The 18,907-nt window shown below is 56.9% G+C and overlaps 8 protein-coding genes across 8 annotated transcripts; 5 read left to right on the top strand and 3 right to left on the bottom strand.

The window, feature by feature from the left end:
- Positions 1–250: 250 nt before the first annotated feature.
- K452DRAFT_301320 (uncharacterized protein) lies at positions 251–2,164 on the bottom strand (the record flags this gene model as incomplete). Its single annotated transcript, XM_033542430.1, has 1 exon — positions 251–2,164. One exon carries the CDS (start codon positions 2,162–2,164, stop codon positions 251–253), a length of 1,914 nt encoding a protein of 637 aa, XP_033394091.1.
- A 710-nt stretch (positions 2,165–2,874) lies between these two features.
- Positions 2,875–3,996, bottom strand: K452DRAFT_311728 (uncharacterized protein; the record flags this gene model as incomplete). Its single annotated transcript, XM_033543455.1, has 1 exon — positions 2,875–3,996. One exon carries the CDS (start codon positions 3,994–3,996, stop codon positions 2,875–2,877), a length of 1,122 nt encoding a protein of 373 aa, XP_033394092.1.
- An 836-nt stretch (positions 3,997–4,832) lies between these two features.
- Positions 4,833–5,222, top strand: K452DRAFT_290968 (uncharacterized protein). The gene has a single exon (XM_033541085.1). The coding sequence runs from the start codon at positions 4,881–4,883 to the stop codon at positions 5,037–5,039; it is 159 nt and encodes a 52-aa protein (XP_033394093.1). The 5' UTR covers positions 4,833–4,880; the 3' UTR covers positions 5,040–5,222.
- Positions 5,223–5,277: 55 nt separating this feature from the next.
- K452DRAFT_256614 (uncharacterized protein) lies at positions 5,278–7,353 on the bottom strand (the record flags this gene model as incomplete). Its single annotated transcript, XM_033538407.1, has 3 exons — positions 5,278–6,605; positions 6,786–7,171; positions 7,221–7,353. 3 exons carry the CDS (start codon positions 7,351–7,353, stop codon positions 5,445–5,447), a joined length of 1,680 nt encoding a protein of 559 aa, XP_033394094.1. The 3' UTR covers positions 5,278–5,444.
- Positions 7,354–8,080: 727 nt separating this feature from the next.
- On the top strand, positions 8,081–9,818 carry K452DRAFT_353213 (uncharacterized protein). The gene is made up of 3 exons (XM_033545814.1): positions 8,081–8,252; positions 8,304–8,396; positions 8,451–9,818. The coding sequence occupies exons 1-3, from the start codon at positions 8,120–8,122 to the stop codon at positions 9,665–9,667; spliced, it is 1,443 nt and encodes a 480-aa protein (XP_033394095.1). The 5' UTR covers positions 8,081–8,119; the 3' UTR covers positions 9,668–9,818.
- A 1,572-nt stretch (positions 9,819–11,390) lies between these two features.
- Positions 11,391–13,325, top strand: K452DRAFT_234539 (uncharacterized protein; the record flags this gene model as incomplete). The annotated part of the gene is made up of 3 exons (XM_033537372.1): positions 11,391–11,475; positions 11,526–12,161; positions 12,220–13,325. The coding sequence occupies 3 exons, from the start codon at positions 11,391–11,393 to the stop codon at positions 13,323–13,325; spliced, it is 1,827 nt and encodes a 608-aa protein (XP_033394096.1).
- A 366-nt stretch (positions 13,326–13,691) lies between these two features.
- K452DRAFT_256622 (uncharacterized protein) lies at positions 13,692–15,303 on the top strand. The gene is made up of 2 exons (XM_033538408.1): positions 13,692–14,750; positions 14,848–15,303. Exons 1-2 carry the CDS (start codon positions 13,715–13,717, stop codon positions 15,204–15,206), a joined length of 1,395 nt encoding a protein of 464 aa, XP_033394097.1. The 5' UTR covers positions 13,692–13,714; the 3' UTR covers positions 15,207–15,303.
- Positions 15,304–16,316: 1,013 nt separating this feature from the next.
- Positions 16,317–17,021, top strand: K452DRAFT_311732 (uncharacterized protein; the record flags this gene model as incomplete). Its single annotated transcript, XM_033543457.1, has 4 exons — positions 16,317–16,380; positions 16,454–16,629; positions 16,679–16,789; positions 16,914–17,021. The coding sequence occupies 4 exons, from the start codon at positions 16,317–16,319 to the stop codon at positions 17,019–17,021; spliced, it is 459 nt and encodes a 152-aa protein (XP_033394098.1).
- Between the last annotated feature and the right edge of the window lie 1,886 nt (positions 17,022–18,907).

Below are 18,907 nucleotides of genomic sequence, written 5' to 3' on the forward strand. Positions count from 1 at the left end.
ATTTTTTTGTACATATTCGCATATATTCGATCAACACCATGCCAAGCCTCGTGATAACCGTCCGACGGAGCCGGACGACTCACTCCACCGTCTTAATGAACGGCTGGGCCGTACGGACTGTGGGCTATCCGTCCCGTCTACCGTCTGGCGCCGACGGGACGGTTGAACACGCTGTGTATGTGTGCTTGAAGAAAGAGATAAAACCGACGGTCTTTTGCGAGATGCGCAATTTGTGCCCGCATTCAGGTCCTCAACCCTCAGTTTCCTTACCTGACGAACTGCTCGGCGTCTGTCTAAACGCCGCTATATAATCCCAAGGCGTTACCGATGACTTTCCAATCGATACTGGCTCGTCAGGAGGGTCCTTGGTCATGATGGTCATGATAGCGTGGTGCAGCTCCTTGTCAGAGAGTGTATAAGAAGACAGAGGTCGCTCTCTGGGAAGATAGGCGTCGAGGGCTTCCACCTCCTGCGTCTTCTTCGGGATAGCCATAACCTTGCTGGGGATGAAGTAGCAGGGTTGAGGATCCATGGTAACATCCGGTGGAAGGATTTCACATAACAAAAGGTATGGGAATTTCTGATCCTGTAGGTCTTGTGCTTTTACGGTCGAATGGCGGGGGTGCTCCCTGCTGTAGGTATGGTAGAGTAGAATGGGAAGACAATGAACCATGGCTGGATCCATGACTTCATGATCGAAGCATTGGGGAAGACGGCCGTTTTCGGAAAACTCTTTGCGGTCCTTGTCACTCCAGGTCCAGTCAAAGAAGACAAAGTTCGGGTTTCCGTCTTCGTTCAACGGGCCCAAGGGAAGAATCATGCCTTCACCCGTGGACGAACATGATTGGAGCATAGCTTGATAAAGGCGATCAGGAGCTGAGCGACCGGTATGCAGCAAACCTTCTAGTCTCTTGTCCACCTTGTTCTCTTCGGTACCCATGTTACCATGCTCGCCCTCGGCGTTACTCTTGCGGATGTCGGACGTTTCCTTGGGCAAGACAGGAAACATTTGATCAAACCGATCGAGGTCAAGAGGATTCGCATATACCGATATGATGTTCTCCCAGACGTGCTTGAACCAGTCGTCGCGCCTGAGGTCGACACGGAACTCACTGAGTTGTGCCGAGGGAACCTCGAGCTTTGTCCCCACACTCAAGGCCCATTCTTGCTGGATCTGGCTCGCGGGTATCCAATATCCGTATCCTTTTCCTCTGTTGATAACCCAAACGAAGTGGACGGTCCGATATGGGTGGGACTTGCCTTTCTTGAGTGCGTCCTTGCCCCAAACAGAGTTGTCAATGATTATGTTCGGGCCATCCTCGATGACTGAATCGTCCTCCATAATCACGCCGAACTTTTCTTCATTTGGACCAAGCAGGAGAGCATCACCGACGTATGGCAGGGCTTGTATGAAATCCCATGAGACACCTTCGACTCCAGAATCCTCGACTCCCATATCGAAATGGGCCAGTGCGCTAATGTTTGGATCATCGGCCATGGTTGTTATATTAATGTAACCGATATCATCAAGCGATGTCAGCTTTGGTTTCCAGTTGCGAACCACCACGCCGGTGAAAGGAACGACATAGTCTCTGAGTCCCAAAGCTGCATCACGGACATTCTTCATTGCGTCGCGTAGTAGCTCTTGCGGAAACGTGTACGGTTGAAATAGTGTCGGAACTGAACTCCCCCGCTGGTATTGACTTAAGGGTCCGGACATCTCGGCCACCGCAGTCTCGAACACGGTCCGCGGGAGAAGCGTAACATATCCAGGCTGAACATGGGAGACGATGACAAGGAACTCCGTACGTTGCTTTTCCTGCTCTTCCAATTCGAAACACCAATACTTGGTGGGCAGCTTGTCGCTTAAATTCTCGTCACTAAGGTGTAGTGACTTGACGGCGAATGCTAACCAACTCAAACTTCCCTCATTAGTCCTGGTCCAATCGCAGTCGTCAGAAGCCACTTCGTAGCGATCCTTCCAAGATTTGCCCGCGATGTCCAACTTTTGTCCACAGTAAAGAGCTCCGTCGACTCCGCTGGACGCCATAAAGCGTACGACTTCGGACTCTAAGAGATCCCGAAAGACACCATGCTTCGCCTTAGTGTTTAGACAGTGGGAGCGTAGAACTGTTTCTACTTCTTGCTCCACAGCGGAGAACATGATGGAGGTGCTGGTACTGGTGGTGAAGGTTGTGTTGGCCAATGAGACAGGCCGGAATAATCCTAGAGGGTGGACGGTTTCTGCAGCGAGATGACGGCGTGAAGCTTCCCGTTGACCGACCAAGGTGTACGAGCGACCTGCCCCAGAGCAGGTCACGCCGAATCCCAAAAAGCCAGAAGTAGCTCTCAAAGTCGCAAAAGTGGCAAACCAACAACAGCTCAGAAAGCAAGTTGAAAGAGTTGCAAAAAGACCAGCAGGGGAATCATAAGCCCCTCCGTCTCGCTAACCCAGACACTAACCTGTTTACGTAAGGATATCACCGGTCTTAACATCGGGTGGTGTGAAAGTGCGCATTGTCCCTGACGCTTGCACTGCATCACCGAATAGGAACAGACGCCTCTGTATGCTCTGCAGCATTAAACTACCGTGAGTTTCCCTCGCACCAGCGTGCTTGCAATTCGTACGCGTAAAGCTCACAGCAGTGGAGGCGTCCGTCGTCACTGATCGCTCACAGGCACACCGGATAGCCCACAAAGACATTTCTACCACTACCCGGTTCCACCCCCGTCCAGGCAATGTATGGCACCTACAAAAGGTCCAATTATGTCCATCTCGGCGGAAAAAACAACCACGACCAGGCTCTCCACCTACTTCCTACCCCTGTAAAACTCTTCCTGGAATACCACACCTCACTTCAAAACCCCACACCCTCAAATCAGTTTCAAGCTCTCTACAGTCCGCTTCACTGATTCCTCCAACCCCGTCCACCCCTCCCTTCCAAACTCCCTCAAAAGCTGCTCACCCTTCTCATTCGGTACCTCCACCAAACACCTCCCCAGCCCCTCAAGATCGTCCACAAACTTCTTCTCCGGGTACGCCTTACGCAGCACTTCCAAAACAGCATTCCAAGTGTACGGCTCCGAGAACGCAAATATGCGCTCAGCGTCGACATCGGCCCGCACCGCCGCCGCCAAATGCAAGACGGCCACATCCTCAACATCGACAAACCACTGCGGCCGCACCATCTTCGCAACCTCCTCCACCGAGCCGTTCACCACCATGGCCAGGAACCCAGCAGTGCTAGGCTGCCCCTGCGACGCGGGCTCCGACACCCGCCCGAACACCGTGCTGGCGAGCACGACGTTGAAGCGGAAGCGCGGCCGCATGCGCCGCACCCAGTCCCAGGCCGCGCGCTCCTGCACGACTTTGCTGGCCATGAAGACGGCCATTGTGCGCGCGGCCCGCGCCTCCTCGTCTGCGGCATTGCCCTTGCTGGCCCAGTCCTCGTCGTACGCGGCGCGCATCACGTCTTCGTTCCAGCTGGTGGTGCTCAGCTGCTTGGGCACGTCCGGCTCGGGCGTGTGCGTCGCCCATGCCGAGCCGGTCAGCACGACGCTCTGCACGACAGGGTTGCGCGAGGCGGCCTCCAGGCCTGCAAGGATCTGCGCTTCGGTCATGGGGATCAGGGCGGCCGGGTCGGTGACGGTGAAGCTGGCGGTGGTGGTGGTGAGGATCAGGGACGCGGCGCCAGTCAAGAGCGGGACGTAAGCGTCAATGTCGGCAAGGTCGGGGATCTCAACCAGCGTGAACGTCCCGCGAGGGGGGTGGTGCGAGGACTTGGAGTCGGAGGCATCGTCAGACGAGACGAGCAGTTTGGTGAAGTACTCGCGCAGCCAGACGCAGCGGCTGGCGTCTCGCACGCTTCCTTTCACATGGTATCCGGCTTTTATGAAGGTAGTTGCGATGCTGCTGCCAATGTAGCCGTTGACGCCTGTGATGGCGATGGTGGAGCCGGGACCAATGGAGATCGAAGGGGTTTGTGGGGTAGCCATGACTGAGAAGAAGCGATGGTGCTGTTAGTAGTGTGGATGAATGCTGCTCTGGTGGATAAGTGAACGAAGAAATCTGCTGGTGCGATTGCGTGCGCCCCTTTTATCTTTTATACTTGTATGCTAGCGGGCTAGCGCAGGGTTAAGTGGGAGGGTTGTCACTCGGAGAGCGAGGCGTCCAATACGGCGTTGCTGCCTGGCTGGCAGGATGCATGGGATGTGCTTCACGGCTTCGTATGTTAGGCTCACGTCAGCGGGCGTTGATGGCTTATCCGTGAGAGTGTAGCCAGGTGGGACAGCAGGCGGATACACATTTGCTTGCGATGTTGTGTCTGTTGTGTCGCGACGTGATGAAGTCCGATGCTGGTGTTGGAAGCGGGGGCGGCGGGGTTGAGTACGGTGACGTCATGCTGTACGACGTGCACGGGCAAGCAACATTGAATGGATTGAACCTCTCAAAGCACAGAATAGATGTTGAGAGTGGACGGATATATCAATTTGTCGGCGTTGCTTGGTCACTCGTGAAGGCCAACAAGCTACCTGATTCAGTTATCGGTAGCTTCGTCAGCTCCCAGATATTAGCCTTCTCAGACGAAATACTTCGAGGACATGAGAGTATTTGAAAAGATATAAAATAAACAAGTAACAAAACCCAAGGTTTTTATTAAAGGTTTGAAAATAGGGAGATGGAGGTATCCTCGGGCAAGAATGGCGTATATAACCAACCACGAGATTTCTACGCACGAAAGCCTCTATGAAGGCCGCCGGAACGCTCAGTTTCAATCAGCAAGAACAATCCTATCAACTCAGTGTAAGATGGACCAAAAGCGACAGTAGACAAAAAAAAAAAAAAAAAAAAAAAAAAAAAAAATCGACAACTTCATATTATGCTCGAGAGTTTTACTTCGCGCTACTACTACTTCCATGTCAGTCTGTTTCGCCTCGTGATGTTGCTAAACGTCACCATCATCCAGCGCTGGTGCTGGTTATTGCCGTATCATGCTGTCGCCCTACCAACTACGGGAGCCGTTATCATGCGGGCTTGATGTACTTTTCTAGTTCCTCATTTGTTGCTTTCTCCGAGAGCGTCAAAACCCGCACCACAGGTTTGCTTCCTTGATGAAATCTGCTCGATGCTTGTCGTGCTCAGTAAGTACCGGGTAAGAAGGTCTTTTGAACATTCTGCGAGACCAATTTTCAATACGGAAAAGCGGGAATACTAACACGAGAAAGACAACTCCGTCACCTCATTGAGAATAAACGATTGATAAACTGACTGACTGACTGATATCCCATACCCAACGCCATCTCTTCTAATCTACTGGTTATCATGAACCCGCACGCCCATACGGCGGTACTCCCTAAGCTGTCCACTTGAAAGAAACCCAATCAAGCCCCTAATTATACATGGTATATCCACCTCTTCTCTCTAGCACCATCTTATTCTTCCTCTACGCCGCCATGGGCGAGTCCTCCCGCTCCGACCGCGCCGGCCACTTCTCGCGGCGCTCGGCGCGCACGTACAGGTTGTTGGGACGGATGAGCTGGAACATGGGGTCGTACTGGACGGCATCGTTGCCCTCGCGCGTGAAGCGGTAGCGCCACACCAGCTTGGGCAGGAAGACCTTGATTTCTTGGAGGGCGAAGTTGAAGCCGATGCACATGCGCTGGCCCATGGCGAAGGGAATGTACGAGCCCTTGGGGCGGTTCTTGACCGCATCCGTGTCCCAGCGGTCAGGGTCGAAACGGTAGGGGTTGTCCCAGATGTCGGCGTTGTTGTGCAGCGCATGAAGAGCGGGAATTACAATGGATCCCTCGGGAATCTTGTATCCTCCAGGCAGAATGAGGTCCGTCTTGGCGGTACGGCCGGGCTGGAAGCTTGGGTTGTGGCGACGTTGCGTTTCCTTGATAAACTTGTCGAGGAAAGTGAGCTCGTTCGTCAGGTCGGCGGTAATCTGCGTGTCATCGGTGAAGCCGTGGTCGACAAGCTCCTGTAGGAGCCTGTCCTGAACCCCCTCATAGGTCACCATACTGTAGATCAACCACGACAGCAGCGAGCTCGTCGTGGTGAAACCAGCACCCGTTGCCACCAGAAGGGACGGCACCAACGTCTCCTTGGGCATCTTCTCGCCCTTGTTGTCCACGGCGCGGATGGCGTAGTCGATCATGTTGTTGGCCTTCAGCGCCGCGTCCTGCAGCTCCAGGTCCTCAACACCACCACTCTCGGCATTCCTGACCGACTCATAGATCAACTCCTCGATACGGGCCCTCATGTCGCGCAGGCGCTTCGGGTCTCCGAATGGCAGCGCAGCGTACCAATTGCCGCGCGACGTAACCTTCTTGTTCAGCGACAGCATCTCGGCGATCAGACGGATCATCTCGTGCAGCGGAGCATCGACCTCGTCGAAGTGGCTGAAGTCCATACCCAGGACAAGCTTGCCGACGGCCTGCGAGCCCAGCTTCAGCATGTACTGGTAGACGTTGAACGCCTCGTCGCGGCGGTCGAGCTCGTCGAAGACGCGGAACGCATCCTCAACCGTCTTCTGCATAGTTGGTGCATAGTGGCGAACGGCCTTCGGGCCCAGAGCGGGCGGTAGGAAGCGATGGGCGGCCTGCGGATTTCATTCTGTTAGTATACACGTTCTGAGATGCGGACGTGGTGTTGAGATGGTGGTGGTCGCGCTAGCATCCACTAGCGCGGCCGCCACCTTCCTGCAGATGATCGCGATGCGTCTTTCGAACGTCGCGATTCTTCCTGCCGCTCAACACCTCCACACATGGAGTTGACTCACCTTCCACGCAGGATGGTCCGTGTCGCCAAGGAACACACCGGCCTCCTGGTTCTTAATGCCGTACAGCGGGTGATCCTCGGTGATCTTCTTGGTGAAGAAGTCGCTCTCGGCGAAGGCAATGGCAGAGATGGCCGGGTCGTTGGTCTGGTACACGGTGCGGCCCATGTTGGTCGTCTGGAACAGCGGGCCATACGTCTCGAACATGCGCTGGTGGTTGCCCAGGTGGTCGGGGTAGACTTCGAAGAAGTTTCCTACGTAAGGAAGGCCCTTGGGTCCAGGAGCAGCGCGCACTTGTTGGCCATCGATGGTGATGCCAATGGGCTCGTTGACGGCCAGAAGGTCGGACAACTCGGTGAGTTGTGAATCGGCGACGAGGAAGTCGATGCCTGAGTTGTCAGCACCGCAATGCTTCATCATGGAGAAGGCTCGACTTACCACTGGGCTCGACAATGGCAAAGTGGGCGGCGACGAGCTGCCTGAGGGCGTCGAGGTCCTGCGAAGCATCGACTTCGACTTGGCGGGCAGAGGACACGGCCTCACCGAGGAGATAGAACTGCTTGGGTGACATGGCGGATACAAGCACTAGGGTGGATGGCGAGAGACAGCAGCGCGCGCATGGTGTATTATATTGGCCATGAGTTTGGAGAGGCCTACCGGCCGCAGAGACCAAGACGACACATCACGATTGCTCCTCGGCATAGGGTCCCTTGTCAAAGCGGAGGCGATAGATTAGTCTGGTTTGACCACGACTCGCCAATTCTTGGAAATGGCAGCCGTCTCCCTCGCTCCCGCGCTCCCGCAGAGCCTCGAATCCTCCCTTCTCCAGCCCTTCCACTCCTGACGACGCGCCGCCACCGACGGCACCGACGCCCCACCGGTGCGCAGATCAACCTCGGCATATCGTAGATCGGGGACGTTGACTAAACCGGAGCCACCGCCGGACCTGTGCGGAAACCCGTTTCATTATCCACCCCTAGGCCGGCGCATTGCGTGCCCCCGACGCCACATCTCGAACGGCCTCGTTGAGAAGTTTCTGCTCGGTCCTCGGCCGCCTCCTAACTCGGCCGCCTTTATTCGTCCACGCCGATTGCTTGGGCCGACATGCCGCCTGTACCGGCCGTTGCTCGCTGTAATCCCCGGCGTCGCAATTGGCCATCCGTATAATATGACCGCAATCATGGGCTCTCTGGGCATTGCTCCACCGTCGACGTGTCGCTGCTCTAAATTTTGAGGCCTACTCCTTGCTTGACCCTCCTTTTCTTCGTGGCTTATTTTTATTCCCTTTTCCTCTGTTTTCCCCGAGTAAATCAACGTCACACTTTATCATTCACAACATGGAGTCAGTACCCGAGACGAAGGAGCTCAAGGCTCAATGGAACACCGAGAAGGAGCTCCAGCAGTTCACTGCCAGCGATGTCGCCGCGCACAAGAGCAGGAATGACATGTGGATCGTCATCCACGGCAAAGGTGCGCTGCCTCGTCGACACTAGTCAAAGACATTTGCTCACGCTCCACCAGTATTCGACGTCACCAAGTACCTGGATGACCACCCGGGTGGTGTAGATACGATTGCTGAAGTGGCTGGAGGAGACGCAACCGCAGCCTTTGAGGGTAAGCATATTCATACCTATCGGAGTACGAACTGCTAAATTGACAATTTTACAGACGTTGGACACTCTGAAGATGCCACGGAAATTATGCAACCGTTCTTGATCGGCACCATGAAGGACGCCCAAGCCTACGTTCGCCCGCAAGCTGTTCGCCTCGTCAAGAAGGAGCCCCAGGCCGCGCCCGTTGTTCCCGAATCGCACGCTGTGCGGAACACCGCCCTTGGCGTTGTTGCCCTTGGCGCTGCCGGATCCGTTGTTCTTTCCCGGACTGGCGCCGCCGTCCCTCTGCAGGACGCTCTCTCTAGCTTACCTAGTCTCTCTCCCACCTGGCTCCCTAAGATCAGTCTTCCCAAGGGTGGTTTTGCCAACGGCTTCATCGTTGCGAGCGCCGTCTCGCTCGCTGTCGGCAGCATCGTGGCGCACAAGCTCAACCAGATGACGGAAATTGAGCATGGCTTCACGAAATACCCGCCGCACATCAAGTCGAAGCGGATATCCGTCGCGCCGCGGCCGGTTGCTGGCTTCCTTGCGCCCAAGGAGTACAAGAAGCTTAAGTTGGTGCGCAAGGACACCCTGGCGCCCAACGTGTACCGTTTCGTTTTCGAGCTGCCGACGCCTCAAACCGTCCTTGGCCTGCCCATTGGCCAGCATGTGGCCATCAAGGCGCAAGTTGGTGAGACGGCCGTCACCCGTTCCTACACCCCCACCTCCAACAACAAGGACCTCGGCCGCCTGGAGCTCGTGATACGCTGCTACCCGGACGGCCTTCTGACCGGCAAGTACCTCGCGCACCTGAACGTCGGCGATGAGGTTGAGTTCCGCGGCCCCAAGGGCGCCATGCGCTACCGCAAGGGCTGGGCGAAGCGCATTGGCATGATTGCAGGCGGAACGGGTATCACGCCCATGTACCAGGTGATCCGGGCCATCTGCGAGGACGAGCGTGACACGACGGAGATTCGGCTGATCTACGCAAACCGTAGCGAGGGCGACATCCTGTTGCGCAAGGAGCTGGAGACATTTGCGCGCCGCTACCCCAAGAACTTCCGCATGTGGTATATGCTGGACCAGGCGCCGGAGGGCTGGGAGTACGGCACCGGCTACGTCACGGCGGAGGTTATGCGCGAGCATTTGCACCCCGCTGGCGAGGACTCCAAGGTCATGCTTTGCGGACCGCCGGGTATGGTCAACGCGGCCAAGGGCGCGTTGGTGGGTATGGGCTTCCAGGCGCCGGGCGCGGTGGCAAAGATTACGGACCAGATTTTCTGCTTCTAATCGGGGTGTGAGTTTGTGGGTGTGTAATTTCTGCCGTGGATGCGGTGATACCGTTTGGATTTAACGGGTTGGGGTTTATGGGTTGTTGCCTGGGTGTGTTTGGCTACTACTATATCTAGGGCGCGGGATTAGACTTGGGTGGGCATGACTGCTGCATTTTTTGCGGATATCTACTATATATCGTTTGATTCAATTGTACATTTTAAATTGTTCAGAGAGGTTCGAAGTGCTTGTGATAGGAAACAATGATGGTGGACGTCAAGCTTCCAATGCCTGTTTCGCAGACACTGCAACATCCCAAACAAACACCAGAACTATAATGCGAACTCTACCATCTGCACGCAAACTACCACATCTACACAATCCATCTCCATCTACAGACACAACAAAATACCGACATCACTCTAACGGCGCACCGCCGCCAGCCTACCCGGACAGCCACAGCGCCACAACCCGCGACTCATGACCGCGCCACACGTGCATGTGCGTCATCTTGCATCTCGCATCTCGCCCCGTCACTCGCTGTGCGGCTCTGCGCCGCCACTTGACGCCCAACAAATCCAGGGCCACGCAAATGCAGCGTCACAGTCGGACATCAACTTGACGTTGGCTGATCGAGGATCGTGAAAGTCATCGAAGTGATGGCGAGGTTACGTTGCGAGCATGTCATAAACGGTGGGTTGGGGTACCTGACTAGCTGGGGAGGAGCGCGGGCGGCGGGCTCTATTTCGAAGATCAAGCAACAAGCGCGACAGGGCTAAGGGGTGATGCGCTGGCCGCCCGCCGGGCCACCAGGGCCGCCTGCTGAGGTACGTGTTACAACAAGTAGGTGTCTCGGCACCGAGGCGTTTGGCGGCTCGTAGTTGCGGGAGACGCTGATGATGAGAAAACACCAGGATACACCGGCAGGAGGCTCAGACACGGAGTTCGACGACGTGGCCAGCCACTCAGCCTAGCCAGCCTGTTCGTAGGGCTCAGATTCCCATTCGAAACCAGAGGCACGAGCCGCATTGGAGAGGCGGCGGCGCATCCTCGGCAGGGGGGGCCGTTCGACAAGCCTGTACGAAATACAGGCCCTCCCCGCACATCTTTCGCGTCGCTTCTTACCTCCTCCCACACTCTTGTATCGGCACCCACGCCCACGGCGCCGGATTACTGAACCCCCGCCGGGGGGCCGAGATTGGGGGGCAAGGGACGCGCGCTCGGCCCGAAATACTAGGCTGGCTTCTGGAATTTGCGCGGATGCGTTGGGAACGCGATCTACGCGCAGGCGGCTTTGCTGCGGGCAGGGCTCGGTCGTCCGACACGCGATTGCGAAGCCAAAGCTCGGGGCATGCGCGGTCATGTCATTGCCGGTAACCTCTACGGATAGGTAGCATGGAAAGGTCTGGCTCGCACGCTGACGCTGCGGCATTCGTGCGGCGCGTAAGAGCCGTCTGGCGTCATGCGTGCCCGGACGGCGGTGCTGGTGGCGGTACGTACTCTGGTTTCTAGCGGTGCGGTACGGTGCAAGCGTGGGTGTGGGCTTGGGGGGAAATCACGCGGTTGTGCGGAGGAGGCGGATATAAGGTGAGTATATAACTGGCTGGTGGCCTGGCTTTGTGAGGTTGTAGGTATTCTGTTTCAGCCCTTTTCTCTGTTGTCTGTCTGTCTATATACCCCAATCTGTGTTTTCTCTCTCTCCCCCTCTCCTTTGGAATCTCGTCCTCAGATCAGTGTCATTATGCGCGCACCTTGGACTCCCCCGCAGGCGTACGAGAGCCGGCCCATTGCCATTCTGGGCGCTGGTGTGTTGGGTCGTCGCATTGGTAGGTAGGCCGCAGTTACTTCTTCGTGATCTTGCGCTGACAATAAACAGCAACTTGCTGGGTCTCCGCCGGATGGACCGTCAAGATGAGAGACCCTAGCGTCGAGCAGGGCGAAGCCGCCGTCAAGTTCGTTGAGGAGAATGCGCCATCATATGCTGAGAAGACTGGCCGCGCGCTGGGCAAAGCGGAGGCATACGAGAAGCTGGAAGACGCTCTGGAGGACGCATGGCTGGTCATCGAGGCCGTCCCGGAGAAGCTCCCCATCAAGATCGACACGTTTGCCGAGCTGGAGCGCCTTGCGCCCAACGATGCCATCCTGGCCAGCAACTCTTCCTCGTACAAGTCGTCGGAAATGCTCGACAAGGTCTCTGATGACACCAAGGCCCGCATCCTGAACACGCACTACTACATGCCGCCGACGGCGATGGCGGTCGAGCTGATGACGGACGGATACACTGCGGAAGAGATCTTCCCTTTCCTGACGGAGAGGCACAGCGAGGCTGGACTGGTGCCCTTCACCGTGGCCAAGGAGTCGACGGGCTTCATCTTCAACAGGCTGTGGGCTGCCATCAAGCGCGAGATCATGACCATCATGGACGACGGCGTTGCCACGCCCGAGACTATCGACGCCATGTGGGCGACCATGTTCGGCACGGAGAAGCCGCCGCCGTGCAGACTCATGGACAGTAAGTTGGCACTCATAGGGACGCGACAAAATCTGGCAGATACTAACAACGGATGTAGGTGTCGGTCTTGACACTGTCGCTTTCATCGAAGAGCACTACATCAAGGAGCGCGGCCTCTCGGGCGAAAAGACGGTCGACTTCCTCCGCAAGAACTACATCGACCAGGGCCGCCTGGGCAGCAAGTGCGCCAAGGGCGGCCTGCACCCGCCGGCGCCACCGGCGGCGACGACCAGCTCTGCCGCGGCGAAGCAAACCAGCGGCCCCCGCATCCTCGCGCTCGACATCGGCCTCTCCAGCGTGACGCACCCGGTCAAGAGCGCGGGCTCGGTGCTCGAGCTGAGCGCCGACGGCAAGATCACGCGCGTGCTCGCCGAGCGCCAGTCGCTGCCCGACGGCATCGACATCAGCCCGGAGGGCGACCGCATCTTCTGGACGTGCATGGGCGACCCGGGCGTCAACGACGGGGCCGTCTACTCGGCGAAGCCCGACGGCAGCGACGTCAAGGAGATTGTGCCGCGCGGCGCGGTCAACACGCCCAAGCAGCTGGTGGTGGACCCCGTGAACCGCAAGCTGTACTTCTGCGACCGCGAGGGCATGCGCGTCTTCCGCTGCGGGTTTGACGGATCGGAGCTGGAGAACATAGTCAAGAACGGCGACTGGGAGAAGGACGACGAGGATGTCTTCAAGTGGTGCGTCGGCATCTCGGTCGCGCCGCAGATGGGCAAGTTCTTTTGGACGCAAAAGGGCCCGTCCAAGGGCAACAAGGGCCGCATTTTCTCGGCCGGCATCGCCATGCCGGCGGGCCAGACGGCAGAGACCAGATCCGACATCGAGGTCGTTGTCGACGCGCTGCCCGAGCCCATCGACCTCGAGCTCGACGAGAAGTCCTTGACGCTGTACTGGACGGACCGCGGCGAGCTGCCCAGCGGCAACACGCTGAACAAGGTCGCGCTGACGGCGGAGGGCAAGGCGGCGGGCAAGCACGCCATCCTGGCCAAGAACTTCAACGAGGCGATTGGCTTGAAGATTGACCATGCGAATGGCCATATCTACGTCGCGGATTTGGGTGGCAGTGTCTATCGCTGCAAGATGGATGGGTCGGAGAAGACGCGGCTGTTCTTGGATGACGAGCGCGCGATTACGGGCGTGGCGCTGTTGTTCTAGCTTGGTAAGTAGTAGTAGTTGGATGAGTGTATACTGTATTGATAGATAGATGTAATGGACATATGAACTTGAGTCAGGTACGCACGCACTACCTACCTATTCTTCTGCAGTGCTCCGCCGTCCGCCCTCAATCTCATTCATCGTGCCATGGCCTGACCTGACGCCCCCGGACGCTCGGGCTACATAGCTACGGCACGGCGATCGGCGGGAGCGGATCGCGCGTTAATCTTGCGTCCTTCCCGCGTCGAGATCTCGGGTCCCCACTCCCCTCCCGGAAAGCTTAACGCTCGCGTATCGAACATGCATCATGTCACCTCCACCTTATATATATGTAGCACCGTACCTACTACAGGTACCCACTCCTCCCCCACCACCACCAAAACCCAACAATGGCGCACGACACCCCCGCCCCCCCACCACCACCACCAACACCCATCCTCATCATTGGCGCCGGCCCCGTCGGCCTCTTCCTCGCCCTCCTCCTCGCGCAGGCCAACCTTCCCGTCCTCCTCCTCGAAGCATCCACATCCCCCGACCCCGCCCCCAAAGCGATGACGCACCTGCCGAGCATCCTGCCGGACTTCCGCGCCGCGGGCGTGTACGACGCCCTCGTTGCTGCGGCGCGAGGGCTTGTGGATCAGGGGATTTGCTTTCGCGATGCGCAGACGGGGGTGGTGCTGGCAGAGATGCCGAGGCCGGGTAAAGGCGTTGGTGAGGGCCCCCTCACGGTCCCCCAGCCCACCTTCTGCAATATCCTGCGCCAGAAACTGCAGGAGTTTCCACACGTCACCCTCCGCGCCGGCGTCGCGGTCAAGAGCCTCACGCAGCAGCGCAACGGCGTCGAGGTCCTCGCTGAGGCCTTCTCCTCTTCCCCCTCTTCCTCAGACACCCTCACCTTCACAGCCCGCTACGTCGTCGCCGCCGACGGCGCGCACAGCGCTGTCCGCACTGCCGCGGGCATACCCTTCGAGGGCGCGACGCTCCCGCGCAGACTTGTCGCGTGCGATGTCAGGTACGACTTTACGGGCCGCGCGGGCTGGGTCGGAGGGAATTTTCTGGCGGGGAGGGAGTGGGCGGGCTTGGTGGGCCCGATTTTAGCTCCTGAGGCGGGGGCTGAGGGCGAGGGCGAGGATGAGGGCGATGGTGTGGGCGAGGGAATAGGAGAGGGTGTGGGGAACGGGAAGGGGAAGAAGACTGTTGGGTTGTGGAGGGTGTCGTTCAGCGTCCCAGAAGAAGAATGGCTCGATACACCCGCCGCGCTGGACGCGCTCGTGCGCCAGCGCCTGGGAAAGATGCTCCCCGAAGGCGGCCCCGATCCCCTCGACGCCTGCACCATCGAGCGCGTGGCGCCGTACCGCGCGCAGCAGCTGTGCGCCGCCACGTTCAGGAAGGCCAATGTGCTGCTTGTGGGGGACGCCGCGCACTGTACGTCCGCTCCCTTTCCCCCATTCCCTCCCCTCCAACTCACCCCCCACACCCCCCATCTCAGCCAGCTCAGCTCGCCTCGCTAACGCACAAGCAGTGACAAACCCCTACGCCGGCCTCGGCCTCAACACCGGCCTGCTCGACGCTTCGTCCCTCGCCACCGTCCTCTCCGCGCACCTGCTCCGCGGCGCCCCACCCCAGCTGCTCGATGCCTGGGCCCGGGCCCGCAGAGATACGTTTGTGAATGCTGTGGACCCGGTTTCTCGCGCTGCGTTTTGGAGCTTGCTCGATCCGGATGTGGCGACGCTGCGAGAACGGCATCCGGTGCTGAGGGCTGTGGGTGGTGGGGCGGGTGGTGGTGTGGGGGGGAGGGATGGTGCGGTGAAGGGGAAGCCAGCGAAAGGACCGATGGCGCTGAGGACGGATGTAAGGGCGCTGGAGGGGTGGGTTGACTAACTCTGTCCTTGAATCTGTGGGGGCGTTCTTTTGGGCGGGGTGGTTGTGCATGGGTGGTTGTAAATGGGTGGTTGTAAATCATAATAGTAATAGTTGAAGTCCTGTGTCTTGCGGGGGCGAAGATTGCTTCGCTGTTAATGCGTGCATTCTTGGGCGTGGAGAGTGTGGAGTGTGGTTGTGCTGCTGTCCTTATGAGTGAGATAGGTAGCTATTAATTTACTACCTACAAACGTAAGCAAGCGCTCGCATCTCTGTATAGGTGCGCGTGGGCGCGCCTATGGTATCCTGGTATCGTGGCATCGGCATTTGAAGCGCCTTGGCGTGCTTTGGGTTACGCGGAAGGGAATCTGCGCGCTGAGGATTCGAATGGTTGGGATACGTGTCTCTGACCGTAGTGTGGAGCTTAGAATGGAAGGTGTAATGGTTCTGTGTCTTGCGGTTCAGTGTTGTTGAAATTGCTGGGGGGTGTAAGGGATCTGGCGCGGCCCATGGGTTCGTGTGCACTGTATTGGGATGTAGAACGATCTCGGTCTGCTTTCAATGTAAGTGACGCCCTGTGCGGACCGGTGAATGCAGAAGTTCGAGCTTGGTGTGCCTTGATGGCATCTAATGAATCAGTGTCTGAACTCGTCAGCTGCAAGCACTGGTGCATTATCGCAAACTGGTATGTATGTATGCAGTAGATCTATCTGCGTCCTTTGAATTGGCATTGTATACTACTTCACAAGCATCTCACACATCCAAGCGCACACAAGCAAAAACCAACAGCAAAAAAATCCCCCAAAAAGGATCCACCGCCTCCAGGGACCGCAGGCCCCAATTATCGAACCCGCCTGAGCCGTACTACGCGCTCACTCGGATACCAATTGAGCGGTAATATGTACGCAATCAGGCGGGTCCAGGTTATAATATATATGCCCTCATGCCTTTTACGCAAAGCCCCTGGAGGCGGTGGGGGTCGAACTGGTTGTGTTACCACTTGTAGTATGAGGCTGTTAAACCACTACACCAGCCCGCCCGGGTAAGGGATGGATCTAGCTGGCTTGCTTATAGGCCTGTGTGAAAGGCGGGGTCACGTCATTCGAGGGCCGCGCTTTGTTCGTGTTAAACATGTTGCTGGATCCGGTTAGCGCGGCTGGCTGGGTGACACTGACAACGTCTTTGTTTCTTGCCTGTACGTACGCAGCTCAAGACAAGCAGCTCTCTCGCTGCTTTCTTCGCTCTCGACTCACCCGACCACACCATAGACACCACCACCACCACCACCATGACGACCATGTTCCTCTCCCCCGGCATCAAAGCCCACGCCGCCAACACCTTCCTCGCGTACCTCAGCGCCGAGGCCCGGGATCGCGGCATCTGGGACGGCGAGGGCGGGGCCCTCCTCCCGCGCGCCCAGTTTTCTGCCGTCTGGGCCGAAGTCGTAAGTCCTCAGCCAGCGTCTTTCTCGCCTTGTTGACTGTTGAGTCGAGCGAACGTGGCCGGTCGTTGACAAGAAAGTGCAGGAGCGCAAGATCGAGGACGTCGGTGTCGAGAGGGCGGCTAGCCATACGTGTCGCTGGGCCCCCGAAGGAGAGAAGTTGGTATGTTGCTGCGCCTGAGTTGGGCGTGCTGATGGGGGGTTTCGCTGACGGGTTTGCTGTAGGGGCTTGTTTGGAGGGAGTTTCGTCCTTGACGGGCAACGAAGTCGGCGATGGGGCCTTGTAGCCGTTTTATGGCTTCAAGCGGATTGAACTCACTGATCTTAGCCTGGTCGGCCGCTTGGTCTGGGCTGTTGACTTAGCGCTGTACATTCGTATGAGCTCGGAGTACTAGTTTTTGTGGTTGGCTCATGAAGGGAGACGGTAATGGCGTCACGAGTTCTATGACTGGGAGGCTGAGTGCCTGTGATGGGGGGGGAGGGGGGGGTCGGCATAACGAGCGGCTGCTTGGTAAGGTATACCTTCTAGCTGGTCGATTATTTCACACGCTTTTACAACAACCATAGGCTGGATTGAACGTGACCAACCTCCAGGAGTGACAGCCCGCTGTGTTTGATGGTCGGGTCGCAGGATACGGTCCAGAGCTACTGCTCATATGACTACTGAGTAAGTTGGCCCTCTGTCCGCTTACTTGTTCATAGCCTTCGATCAGCGATCTGCGCCTCCTCCACCAGAGCAAACATTCTTCACCACTATGCCAAGAAGTCACGATACGCACTAAAATTGCAGTCCTAGCCGGACCACGCGTCCCAGACTGATCACCAGACTTACCAATCTTCAACCTCAGGCTCACCGGCCTGCCGAGGCTCATGTCCCAGACAGCCCTACCATGTAATCCAGACCAGGGCCACTTATTTGGAGGGATCGACGAACCGCTAAGGCTTTTGATACTGGACTACGGCCCGAGCCATGTCACGCCCTGTTGACGATCAGGCCTCGTTGGCATTGATGCCTACTATTGAATCTCAGCCCCAAGATCACCTCAGTGTTTGTCCAGAAACTGTGCATACATTCAGGCTTAGACCTTGCCACAATAAGCTTGTCTAGAAGTATATAAACGCCCTTACATTGTCCCCAAAGACTGTCTACCACCACACACCGAACTCACAAACACACACTAACTGCACGGCCAACTCCACAAAACCAACAGTCAACACCACAAGCTCAATATCGCGAACATGCCTAGATACACCTTCAATGGCACCCCCGAGCAACGGGAAGCTGAGCAACTGGAAGAGCAACTGGAAGCCGAGTACAGGAGACAGTACATCACCGATTGCATGACCCACCTCAGCAATGAGGCCAACGATCTGGGACTTCGGCGCGGCCACGGTCTACTGCCCGAACATGCTTTCAGAAAAGTGTGGGAAGAAGTTGTTAGTTTCACATCCTGAACGTCAACGACATACAGCGGCAGGATATTAACCAAGCCAGATCGACACCATCAACAACGCGCACTGGTATTGGATCGAAAACGAGCTGATCATCCCACAATAGGTTATCATTGGAGACGACCTCGTATGCGCAGCTGTTTTAGAAGGAGGAATGTGCCGGAACTGGCTAACATGCTTACAGTCTATTCGTTGGGAGTTTCTTGAAGAAGAAGAATGATATGACTGAGGAACTGGCCGCTTATGCGCGCAAATTGCTGGCTGCGGAGTCTGGATTGGAATTTTGGTGCTGCGGGCGCAGTATTTGGGGTGAATCACAGGCACAAATTGGATTGGACATGGTAAATCGTGGGTGCCGAGGATCGCGGTACGGCTTACGAACGACCTACGACTTACGACTTTCTTGGATTTGGTTCTTACACTGCCTCACCATCCAGGTACTGCTGGTTGGTTGGATCACGGACTGGCAAGCAACGTAAGCGTGCTTGCACTGTTGTTATCGAAAGTTTGCATTGCGTCCTGCAGGCAGAGCTCACTTGCCTGCTTAGCGCTTGCCCCTTGTAGTTAGTCTTGCTTAGTCTGTTGCTGCTGCTACATCTGTGGCCAGCAGCGCTCGTTGCTCGATCAACAATTACTCTCCTTTGTCTCGTTGTTCAACACATTGTGCAAACTTGCTAAGCTGTAACTGACCAGCTCTTTGTTAAGTAATGCTGCCGCGCCAGCTGAATCTTTGTTTGTGTTTGCCCCAGCTGCAGGAACCTAAAGCTTTGTTTGGAAAAAATGTTATAACATATCGCTTAAAAGCCCTCCTCTTCACATAGTTACGAAA

Source organism: Aplosporella prunicola (genome assembly GCF_010093885.1).
Source record: "Aplosporella prunicola CBS 121167 unplaced genomic scaffold K452scaffold_24, whole genome shotgun sequence".
NCBI lineage: Eukaryota > Fungi > Ascomycota > Dothideomycetes > Botryosphaeriales > Aplosporellaceae > Aplosporella > Aplosporella prunicola.

Bases quoted from the DNA above. Each gene is read 5' to 3' on its own strand.
- K452DRAFT_353213 (XM_033545814.1), top strand. From the start codon at position 8,120: ATGGAGTCAGTACCCGAGACGAAGGAGCTCAAGGCTCAATGGAACACC. The intron at 8,253-8,303 runs GTGCGCTGCCTC...ACGCTCCACCAG, and splicing joins GATCGTCATCCACGGCAAAG to TATTCGACGTCACCAAGTAC. The intron at 8,397-8,450 runs GTAAGCATATTC...ACAATTTTACAG, and splicing joins CGCAACCGCAGCCTTTGAGG to ACGTTGGACACTCTGAAGAT.
- K452DRAFT_290968 (XM_033541085.1), top strand. From the start codon at position 4,881: ATGCTCGAGAGTTTTACTTCGCGCTACTACTACTTCCATGTCAGTCTG.
- K452DRAFT_256622 (XM_033538408.1), top strand. From the start codon at position 13,715: ATGGCGCACGACACCCCCGCCCCCCCACCACCACCACCAACACCCATC. The intron at 14,751-14,847 runs GTACGTCCGCTC...ACGCACAAGCAG, and splicing joins TGTGGGGGACGCCGCGCACT to TGACAAACCCCTACGCCGGC.